General features: G+C 44.3%; 1 protein-coding gene across 19 annotated transcripts in view; it reads right to left on the reverse strand.

The window, feature by feature from the left end:
* LOC139551227 (disks large homolog 1-like) overlaps positions 1 to 12,402 on the reverse strand; it is a 279,300-nt gene that overhangs the window by 180,042 nt on the left and 86,856 nt on the right. The window contains exon 1 of one of the 19 annotated variants that reach the window (XM_071362719.1): positions 3,897 to 4,664. The exons of 17 other annotated variants lie outside the window; for them this stretch is intronic. In XM_071362719.1, the coding sequence (XP_071218820.1) occupies positions 3,897 to 3,986 (90 nt within the window). In that variant the 5' untranslated portion in view covers positions 3,987 to 4,664. Of the gene's footprint in view, positions 1 to 3,896; positions 4,665 to 12,402 lie in introns of those variants that run through there. One more of the 19 variants, XM_071362720.1, reaches the window with a different exon arrangement.

A 12,402-nucleotide genomic window follows, 5' to 3' on the forward strand; every position in this document is an offset into this window, starting at 1 on the left:
TCCTTCCGTGGCCTCCAATTGCTCTTAAATACAAGTAAAACTAAATGCATGCTCTTCAACCGATCGCTGCCTGCACCTGCCCGCCTGTCCAACATCACTACTCTGGACGGCTCTGACTTAGAATATGTGGACAACTACAAATACCTAGGTGTCTGGTTAGACTGTAAACTCTCCTTCCAGACTCACATCAAACATCTCCAATCCAAAGTTAAATCTAGAATTGGCTTCCTATTCCGCAACAAAGCATCCTTCACTCATGCTGCCAAACATACCCTTGTAAAACTGACCATCCTACCAATCCTCGACTTCGGTGATGTCATTTACAAAATAGCCTCCAAAATCCTACTCAATAAATTGGATGCAGTCTATCACAGTGCCATCCGTTTTGTCACCAAAGCCCCATACACTACCCACCACTGCGACCTGTACGCTCTCGTTGGCTGGCCCTCGCTTCATACTCGTCGCCAAACCCACTGGCTCCAGGTCATCTACAAGACCCTGCTAGGTAAAGTCCCCCCTTATCTCAGCTCGCTGGTCACCATAGCAGCACCTACCTGTAGCACGCGCTCCAGCAGGTATATCTCTCTGGTCACCCCCAAAACCAATTCTTCCTTTGGCCGCCTCTCCTTCCAGTTCTCTGCTGCCAATGACTGGAACGAACTACAAAAATCTCTGAAACTGGAAACACTTATCTCCCTCACTAGCTTTAAGCACCAGCTGTCAGAGCAGCTCATAGATTACTGCACCTGTACATAGCCCATCTATAATTTAGCCCAAACAACTACCTCTTTACCTACTGTATTCATTTATTTATTTTGCTCCTTTGCACCCCATTATTTCTATCTCTACTTTGCACTTTCTTCCACTGCAAACCAACCATTCCAGTGTTTTTTTTTTTTTACTTGCTATATTGTATTTACTTCGCCACCATGGCCTTTTTATATATTTTTTTATTTATATATATATTTTGTTTGCCTTCCACCTCCCTTACCTCACTTGCTCACATTGTATATAGACTTATTTTTCACTGTATTATTGACTGTATGTTTGTTTTACTCCATGTGTAACCATGTGTTGTTGTATGTGTCGAACTGCTTTGCTTCATCTTGGCCAGGTCGCAATTGTAAATGAGAACGTGTTCTCAATTTGCCTACCTGGTTAAATAAAGGTGAAATTCAAAAATTCAAAAATTATTTTAAATATATTTTCATGTTTTTATGTTTAGCTCATACAATGTAAAAGTATGCATTAAGGTGTCTGTCAGAGGAAACGTAGATATTAATAAATAGATTTATATAGCTTCCAAAATGTTTTACAATGGTGGGGGAGTACCAAGTTGGATGTGTGGTGGCTTCAAAACAGCACCCCTTTGCAGTCATCTAGTGTAAATATAAATAATTGGTTCATACACTGTTCGAGTCAGTACATATGAAATTTGGTTTGTATGGTGTACCTGATCCACTAATATTGACAGAAGGGAGAACAAGACGAGCCACCACTTTTATATGAGCTACAGATGCGCACACAAAATCCATAAAAGCAATGCATTATCATCTTATCACTTTTTTAAAAATGCCTCTATTGCTTCTCGCACAGATCCAAATTCTAGTTCTTCGAATAGGCCATTCTAAAGAGTAATTAGTGAAAAGTGAATTTGGACGTTGCACTGGCGCCTGACATTAATTAGATATATGTGCCCGACCAGTAATCAGATACAGAATTTGAACAGGTTCCATTTGTCCATCCAAATACTAAGTAACAGTGGAGATGAGGCTTATGCGGAAAACCTTTCAGATGACAGACCTCTGAAATGTGCGTGTGTGTGTGTGTGTGTGTGTGTGTGTGTGTGTGTGTGTGTGTGTGTGTGTGTGTGTGAGAGCGATATTGGCTAGTGCAAGCAGGGTCCCTGTTTTAGATGCAGTAAATAGGGAGGGCGGGTTAGTGCTGCGTGTCAGGAGCCTGGAGGTTGCTAGGCAACGCTGGGAAAGGCATGTGCTACTGCAGGGGTTCCCAACATCAGCCCTCAACTATCTGTGTGTTACTGCAGGTTTTCACCAATTCACTACAATCTATTGGTGGCCTCTTAGTCATCATCCTTCATTTAAACATCCTTGACGCAATTGTATGAATGAGTGTGCACTAGGAGATGCCAAGGCATTGGAATGAAAATCTGTATAAAAAAAACATGAGAACAGTTTGTCCTCTACTGTTCCACCCTCCAACCCCAATCCCTCTCATGGGTAAGCTGGGTATTTTGACACTCTGGGGTAAAAAGACAACGTGACTGAAAGGAGTCAAGAGTTAAGCTGCCAATGAACTCTGCACCCTTATCACATTACCTTGGATTCTTTAGGCACAACAAAACATTGGTTTGACATGTTTCTATGGCGCTCGGATGCTTCCCGCAACTACAAGGTGCCACTGAGTCATCACATTTCTGTGCCTTCGACGCTGCTACCACCAAATCTTCTCTAACATAGGGTCTGTGTCTACGACGTGTTGATATGACTCAAGGCTTTTCTGGCAGGGCGTTTCAGTGCTGGTGATGACTGCTCTCATGACTAAGAGCAGTCCTAGGTTTTTCTTAAACTGTGTTTTTACACCTGGGTGATTCTCATGACGCATCAGCAAAAATCTAAAATAATTCTGAGGACTAAGATGTCTATTTTTTGGCAAAGTGTCTTATTTTAAATACATTTCACATTTGCCAGAATTTTTTATTTTCACCCCAAATTCTCATTACCGAAATGCGTCCGGATTAAATTGTCGGGTCATTTTATACTATTTTACTTTCGAGAAACCTAACACAATAAAACTATATATGTCGCTGTAGTTTGTCCATAAATCATAAAGGTATACTAGTTGATGTTTAGATAAAAATATATTTATTACATAAAACAGTGTCTCATTACGTAACACTTTTTCAAGTTCCTGTAAAGTTTTATTCCCCCATGATGCATCATCTAGAGTAGGCATTAGATGAGCACAAGTTAGGTTAATTTATTCGCTTCTATGTCTTCAGAATTAGGTTCTTATTTTCAAACACCCGTTTACCCCACTTGGCCTTCTCAATACCGAAATGTCTAAAAAGCTCAAATTAGGGAAAAAGTAAGATTTAAATTTGATCCTTTAAAAAAAAAAAAAAAAAATGTTTTAATGAAATGTCAGCGTTATGTTTAACTAAGTCCTTTTCATTAGGGGAGCAAAGTTAAAAATATTTTAAATTGATTAGTTAATTTTTTGGACTGTTGCAATAATGAGAATTGTGGAAATTGTGGTAAAATGTATGATATGATCAAAAACTTATAATAATTCTAAAATAGATAAGTACAGATCCTAATCTCAGTGATCCAAGAGGAAATTTTGTAAAAATTTCATTCAGAATTTGAGTCAAATGTCAGTTTCGTGAGAATGACCCACCTATAGGATGTGTCCAATTACACATGACGCAGTGTTAGCTCTCAAATAGGTATTGTTCAGTCCTTTTTTCCACATCAAAGATCAGTGAGCATACATACACCTCAATGTATCTACTATGCCGAGTCAGTTGAGACTTAAATTTCAACTCGCTGCCCAAAGCAGCAACACAGAAACAGGCACCGGATGTACTACACGACACCCTAACATACACAAGTGTTCCCACAGAACCCCCTAGGACAACATCAATCTAAATGTATACAGCATCAGCGATAAACATTATCGAAGGGAATTAAGCTGCTGTTCTCAACCTTCTTTCAAACTAAATGGCCTAAGCTGGGAAACACTGAGCATGCCATGAGAGTAGGATAGTGTAGCTTACCACACACACACACACAGGTTTTGTTTTCCCTCCCTAATGCGTCGTATGAAATGACTCACGCAGCCCAGCAAAGCATTCGGAGGGAGGCTGGACCTACCAGCAGGTGCTGGTGTAGCCTCTTGGTCCTCCGCAGGGTGCCCATGATGCGGCGGCCCATCTTTTTGGCGTACCACACCGAGTTGAGCATGCTGTTGCTTGCTGCCACTGCTGCTGCTGCTGTGTGTAGGTGCTGTGTCGACGCTGCTACCGCTGTTGCAGGCTTAGGGGTGGTGGTGGTTGGAGGGGAGAGGACAGGACAGGAGGAAGGTGGGGCTTCACTCCAGCTTCACTCTAGCTCGTGTCATCCGCCCTACCCTCCCCCTCCCCCTCACTCACAAACACAACGGAGGCTGCAGAGGCAGCGTCGGTGGGTGCTGGAGAAAGCAAGAGTAGGATTCTTGACCAAGGTCGCAATAGGAAGGACGTATGGACTTCACCTTTTTACCCCACAGACGGGAGGGTCTGAGGGAGTCCAGAGGAGCATAGAGGCTGCTTCTCGCTTTCACTTGCTCTTTAATAGGCACTTAAGTCTGCGCAGTCGTCCAAATTAGAAAGCAGGCTCTGGACGTGACGGGAGAACCAAAGCACCCTCTTGGGGAGGATTAACCTGTGGAGAAGGAAAGAGCAGCATGTTCATCTGATGAGGAGACGAGTGTCTGTCCTGGTGCACAGAGAATGACAGACTGGTGCAGGGGATGGGAGATGGCGAGAGAGAAAGGATTGTGTGTGTGTGTGTGCGTGTGAGAGAGAGTGAGCTAGGAAGATAGCTGTGTCCAAATCTTCATCTCTGAAATAGTGCATTATTAACCTCTTCTTCCCCTCCAGCTTTCCTCTCTTCAGTCTCCCTCCCACCCTCCCTCACAATCTCAACTGGTTCGTGCTTGGTCAGATCCAGATGTGTTCGATGTCGTTTTCACATTCTAAAAATGAGTCAGCAGGGGAAGCTCACATTCGGATAACGCTGACTTAACGCTCCAGTGATGGACCGGGGAGAGGGGGGAGGGAAATGGGATGACAGTATTGAGCCCAGCATTCCACCACAAGGGGAGCAGAATACTCTGGAGATTTCTCAGGAGTCTCATCCAAGAAAGCATTAACGTCTATAGTCTCGATTCTAGAAGTCTTCACCACATTGCCAACGCTTACAGTGGCTTATTGCAACAGTGCAAGACATTGATGTGCATGGGTTTTCATTTGGCATTGTTTCGTATTTGGCTCACATAACCCTGGTGTGAAATGGAAAGTATGTGCAACAGTCACTACAGCATAGTGAAGAAATGCAAACTAATACAAATTATTTTCTTTGGCGATAGTGTTTTTTACTAATAACAAATTACTGAGTTCACTTTGGATATCACTGAATGCTGAATGAATACAGATATTAATTCAGCACATGTACTGACTGGGTTGTAAATCTCAGGGGTGAGATGGGACCTATACTAGGTCTATCCCACTTTCCTTCTGTAATAGAAAGCCTCACTAGATATGTCCTTTTCATAGGTTAAGCACTCTCTCCCCCTGCCTTTTTCTTCTCCTTCAATAGCTCATCCAAGGACCTCCATTTTCTTGGTGTCAGTTTTTCCTTTGGTCCGCATTGGCATTCATCTTTTGCGTTGCCATGGCGCTGCTTGAACTAGAGAGGGAGGCCTGTAGAGGGAGAGAAACATACAGTACTCCCTTTTCTACTCTCCTCCGCTGTGCCATCACTTTTTCCCTGCTTTCAGTGTCTTTCCGGGACGTGCAATTCCATTCATTTCTGTTATCAGTAGCGAAGACAGCGGCCACTGACGTCACTGATGGGGAAAGGGCAGCTCGCGGTAATGCCATTGATGAATTGTGAGAGAACAATAGACTGAGGGATGGGAAATTGCATTGCCAAGGTTTCTCTGCGTATAGCCACCTGCTGGCATTACAGTCCTCATTATCAACGTACAGCATACGTGCACACACGTTTATTGGGTATCGGCTAAAGGGATGTATGGCCAATAGACAAATCTGAAAATCTATTCAAGAGAATGGAGGTTCATCATATTTTCTAATGCCATATAAAACCTGCAAAATATATTCAATGATCTACAGTACCAGTCAAAAGTTAATCATTTAACGTTTTATCTTAATTTTTTACTATTTTCTACATTGTAGAACAATAGTGAAGACATCAAAACTATGAAACAACACATATGGAATCATGTAGTAACCGAAAAAGTTACTACATGATTCCAAATGCTGAGCACTTGCTGGCTGCTTTTCCTTCACTCTGCTGTCCAACTCACCCCAAACCATCTCAAATTGGATTGAGGTCGGGTGATTGTGGAGGCCAGGTCATCTGATGTAGCACTCCATCCCTCTCCTGCTTGGTTAAATAGCCCTTACACAGCCTGGAGGTGTGTTGGGTCATTGTCCTGTTGAAAAACAAATAATAGTCCCATATCGTATCGCTGCAGAATGCTGTGGTAGCTATACTGGTTAAGTGTGCCTGGAATTCTAAATAAATCACTGGCAGCGTCAACAGCAAAGCACCCCCACACCACCTCCTCCATGCTTCACGGTGGGAACATATGCAGAGATCATCCATTCACCTACTATGCGTCTCAAAAGGATTCAGCTGTTGGAACCAAGAATCTCAAATTTGGACTCATCAGACCAAAGGACAGATTTCACAAATGACAGATTTCCACCGGTGTAATGTCCATTGCTTTTGTTTCTTGGCCCAAGCAAGTCTCTTCTTAATATTGGTGTCCTTTAGTAGTGTTTCTTTGAAGCAATTCGACCATGAAGGCATGATTCACACAGTCTCCTCTGAACAGTTGATGTTGAGATGTGTCTGTTACTTGAACTCTGTGAAGCATTTATTTGGGCTGCAATTTCTGAGTCTGGTAACTTATCCTCTGTAGCAAAGGTAACTCTGGGTTTTCCGTTCCTGTGGCGGTCCTCATGAGAGACAGTTTCATCATAGCGCTTGATGGTTTTTGTGACTGCACTTGAAGACACTTTCAAAGTTCTTGAAATGTTCCGTATTGACTGTCTTCATGTCGTAAAGTAATGAGCCTACCAGATGCGCTAAATAACTTCTATGCTCGCTTCGACGCAAGCAACACTGAAGCACGCATGAGAGCATCAGCTGTTCCGGATGACTGTGTGATCACGCTCTCCGTAACCCATGTGAATAAGACCTTAAAACAGGTCAACATTCACAAGGCCGTAGAGCAAAACGGATTACCAGGACGTGTACTGTCTGTAGCCATGAAGTGCTTTGAAAGGCTGGTCATGGGTCACATCAACACCATTATCCCAGAAACCCTAGACCAACTTGAATTTGCATACCGCCCCAACAGGTCCACAGATGATGCAATATCTATTGCACTCCACACTGCTCTTTCCCACCTGGAAAAATGGAACACCTATGTGAGAATGCTATTCAACACCATAGTGCGCTCAAAGCTCATCACCTAAGCTAAGGACCCTGGGACTAAACACCTCCCTCTGCAACAGGATCCTGGACTTCCTGACGGGCCGCCCCAGGTGGTAAGTGTATGTAACACAAGGGTGCGTGCTCAGTCCCCTCCTGTACTCCCTGTTCCCCCATGACTGCATGGCCAAGCACGACTCCAACACCATCATTAAGTTTGCCGACGACACAACAGTGGTAGGCCTGAACACCGACAACGATGAGATTTAACGATGGACTCTCATTTCTCTTTCGTTATTTGAGCTGTTACCATAATATGGATTTGGTCTTTTACCAAATAGGGCTATTTTCTCTATACCACCCCTACCTTGTCACAACACAACTGATTGGCTCAAACGCATTGAGGAAAGAAATTCAACAAATTAACTTATAACAAGGCACACATGTTAATTGAAATGCATACCTCATGAAGCTGGTTGAGAGAATGCCAAGAGTGTGCAAAGCTGTCAAGGCAAAGGGTGACTACTTTGAAGAATCTCACTTTTTTGGTTACTACATGATTCCATGTGTGTTATTTCATAGTTTTGATGTTTTCACTATTATTCCACAATGTATAAAATAGTAAAAATAAAGAAAAACCCTGGAATGAGCAGGGGTGTCCAAACTTTTGACTGGTACTGTATGTGCCATGTCTCTGTATTATATGGTGGGCTTGTGTAAAAAGGATGTGAGCAGAGGATACATCTATCTTGCTTGGCAGTCAATTTACCACTTGTACATTTTATCCACTCACCTACGAAGTTCAAATCACCTCTCATTTCATGACAAGCAGAGTAAACTGTAGCCTAAATTGCAAACGTCTGAAAAGCTCATTCTAAGGGAAAGATCAGAAGAATTTCCATCTCACATGGATTAATAAAGTATTATTTCTCAAATAAATGTTCAAGTGTCAGCGGATGTGGGGTGAACATAGCAAAAATAGGCAGCTGTTTGTGTCAGGGTCGGGAGGATCAATTCTATATTCACACCATGCGCCATCTTTTGACAATTGAGATAATCAAAAATCTATTGATATCAATCAAGGAATCCGACAGGAAAAGACTGAGGTCACACAAACATGCGCATGACTGCGCAGACATTAGCCAAACCAAGATTATATGGCATGAGCATGAGCTTCAGTACAAAGAGCATTGTTTGCCATTTTATCTGAAAATGTCTCTTAATTGGAGCACAGCCATGCTCTACTTAAAGAAAAGGTGTGCAGATGTTGGTCTGGGAAGCTCATTCACAGTATAGAGTCAGCCATCTTGCGTTGCAACACATAAACAAACAGCCTCTTGATGTTGGTGATCGGCAACTTTGTCCAGTCAAAAGACAAAAAGATTGTGCAAAATATCAGCCATACTAATAAAAAGCTAATTAGCTCAACGCCAACCGCAACTCATAACCCTACCTCAAAAGTCAGCGGAGCATCTAAGGGTGAAGCTGGGAGAAGGTGGGTTACCTGGAATGGTGCCTGGCTTTTGGGGTAGGAGGTTGAGGAGGTGGGAAGGAGGGACGCCTCGTGGCTTTGGGAGTATGGGGCGGTGGGCAAGGGGGGACGTAGCTCCTGCTGCCCTAAAGTGGGCAGCCTGTCAAAGATGCATTCCAGAGAAGCTACCTACAGAGGGAAGTAGGGGCACGGAACTCAAAGGGTTACCATACAGTACAATAAAAGGACAAAAGAGAAAGCAAGAGGGGATGGAAAGAGACGGGTGGGGGGGGCAATACATAAAAATAAACTGCAGAGCAAAATGGGGAGATGTGAGAAGAAAGAAAGTAGAAGGTATAGAAGAGAAGGTAAGAAAAGGGGGGGGTTAAGGGAAAGGAATATGATGGGTTGTCTGCGTACACTGAGATCACCTAGCATAGCAGCGTCCTGGAGAGCTACTGTGTCTGCAGTTTCTTGTAGTGGACTGCCAATATCTAGCAACTGATTCATACAATGCATTTGGAAAGTATTCAGACACATTCACCTTTTCCACTTTGTTACAGCCTTATTCTAAAATAGATTAAATCGGTTTTTTCCCCCTCAGGCTGCACACAATACCCCATAATGACAAAGCGAAAACAGGTTTAGACATTTTTGCTAATGTTTTAAAAACCAGCGGTCTAAGGAACTGCATCACAGCGCTAAAGGCATCACTACAGACCTTGGTTTGATCCCGGGCTGTATCACAACCAGCCGTGATCAGAAGTACCAAAGGGCGTGCTCAATTGGCCCAGCATCGTTCGGGTTAGCGGAAAGCTTGGCCAGGGTAAGTAGTCATTGTAAAATAAGAATTTGTTCTTAACTGACTTGTTTAGTTAAATAAAGGATAAAGAAATACATATTTTTTTTATATATATATATACACTGCTCAAAAAAATAAAGGGAACACTTAAACAACACAATGTAACTCCAAGTCAATCACACTTCTGTGAAATCAAACTGTCCACTTAGGAAGCAACACTGATTGACAATACATTTCACATGCTGTTGTGCAAATGGAATAGACAACAGGTGGAAATTATAGGCAATTAGCAAGACACCCCCAATGAAAGAGTGGTTCTGCAGGTGGTGACCACAGACCACTTCTCAGTTCCTATGCTTCCTGGCTGATGTTTTGGTCACTTTTGAATGCTGGCGGTGCTCTCACTCTAGTGGTAGCATGAGACGGAGTCTACAACCCACACAAGTGGCTCAGGTAGTGCAGCTCATCCAGGATGGCACATCAATGCGAGCTGTGGCAAGAAGGTTTGCTGTGTCTGTCAGCGTAGTGTCCAGAGCATGGAGGCGCTACCAGGAGACAGGCCAGTACATCAGGAGACGTGGAGGAGGCCGTAGGAGGGCAACAACCCAGCAGCAGGACCGCTACCTCCGCCTTTGTGCAAGGAGGAGCACTGCCAGAGCCCTGCAAAATGACCTCCAGCAGGCCACAAATGTGCATGTGTCTGCTCAAACGGTCAGAAACAGACTCCATGAGGGTGGTATGAGGGCCCGACATCCACAGGTGGGGGTTGTGCTTACAGCCCAACACCGTGCAGGACGTTTGGCATTTGCCAGAGAACACCAAGATTGGCAAATTCGCCACTGGCGCCCTGTGCTCTTCACAGATGAAAGCAGGTTCACAGGCTCAGTGGCACGTGACAGACGTGACAGAGTCTGGAGACGCCGTGGAGAACGTTCTGCTGCCTGCAACATCCTCCAGCATGACCGGTGGGTCAGTCATGGTGTGGGGTGGCATTTCTTTGGGGGGCCGCACAGCCCTCCATGTGCTCGCCAGAGGTAGCCTGACTGCCATTAGGTACCGAGATGAGATCCTCAGAGCCCTTGTGAGACCATATGCTGGTGCGGTTGGCCCTGGGTTCCTCCTAATGCAAGACAATGCTAGACCTCATGTGGCTGGAGTGTGTCAGCAGTTCCTGCAAGAGGAAGGCATTGATGCTATGGACTAGCCCGTCCGTTCCCCAGACCTGAATCCAAAGCACATCTGGGACATCATGTCTCGCTCCATCCACCAACGCCACGTTGCACCACAGACTGTCCAGGAGTTGGCGGATGCTTTAGTCCAGGTCTGGGAGGAGATCCCTCAGGAGACCATCCGCCACCTCATCAGGAGCATGCCCAGGCGTTGTAGGGAGGTCATACAGGCACGTGGAGGCCACACATACTACTGAGCCTCATTTTGACTTGTTTTAAGGACATTACATCAAAGTTGGATCAGCCTGTAGTGTGGTTTTCCACTTTAATTTTGAGTGTGACTCCAAATCCAGACCTCCATGGGTTGATAAATTTGATTTCCATTGATAATTTTTGTGTGATTTTGTTATCAGCACATTCAACTATGTAAAGAAAAAATTATTTAATAAGAATATTTCATTCATTCATATCTAGGATGTGTTATTTTAGTGTTCCCTTTATTATTTTGAGCAGTGTATATATATATATATATATATATATATAGGAGGGGACAGAATCGAAATTGCTCAGGTGTGTCCTTTTTCCATCATCCTTGAGATTTGTGGTAAATTAAATTGATTGGACATGATTTGGAAAGCACACACCTGTCTATATAAGGTCCAACAGTTGACAGTGCATGTCAGAACAAAAACTCTAACCCGGAAGCTTACAAGAAATCCTGCTAAGCCTTGCGACGAACCATCAAACAGGCAAAGGGTCAATACAGGGCTAAGATTGAATCATACTACACCGGCTCCGATGCTCGTCTTATGTGGCAGGGCTTGCAAACTATTACAGACTACAAAGGGAAGCACAGCAGCGAGCTGCCCAGATGAGCTAAATCACTTCTATGCTCGCTTCGAGGCAAGCAAAACTGGGGCATGCATGAGAGCATCAGCTGTTCCGGACGACTGTGTGATTAAGATCTCCGTAGCCGACATGAGTAAGACCTTTAAACAGGTCAACATACACAAGGCTGCGGGGCCAGACGGATTATCAGGATGTGTGCTCCGGGCATGTGCTGACCAACTGGCAGGTGTCTTCACTGATATTTTCAACATGTCCCTGATTGAGTCTGTAATACCAACATGTTTCAAGCAGACCACCAAGAACACAAAGGATACCTGCCCAAATGACTACAAACCCGTAGCACTCACGTCCGTAGCCAGGAAGTGCTTTGAAAGGTTGGTAATGGCTCACAACACCATTATCCCAGAAACCCTAGACCCACTCCAATTTGCATACCGCCCAAACAGATCCACAGATGATACAATCTCTATTGCACTCCAAACTGCCCTTTCCCACCTGGACAAAAGGAACACCTACGTGAGAATGCTATTCATTGACTACAGCTCAGCGTTCAACACCATAGTACCCTCAAAGATCATTACTAAGCTAAGAAACCTGGGACTAAACACCTCCCTCTGCAACTGGATCCTGGACTTCCTGACGGGCCGCCCCCAGGTGGTGAGGGTAGGTAACAACACATCTGCCACGCTGATCCTCAACACTGGAGCTCCCCAGGGGTGCGTGCTCAGTCCCCTCCTGTACTCCCTGTTCACCCACGACTGCATGGCCAGGCACAACTCCAACACCATCATTAAGTTTGCAGACGACACAACAGTGGTAGGTCTGATCACCGACAACGACGAGACATCCTATAGGGAGGAAGTC

The sequence above is a fragment of the Salvelinus alpinus genome, chromosome 23 (assembly GCF_045679555.1).
Source record: "Salvelinus alpinus chromosome 23, SLU_Salpinus.1, whole genome shotgun sequence".
Classification (NCBI taxonomy): Eukaryota; Metazoa; Chordata; class Actinopteri; order Salmoniformes; family Salmonidae; genus Salvelinus; species Salvelinus alpinus.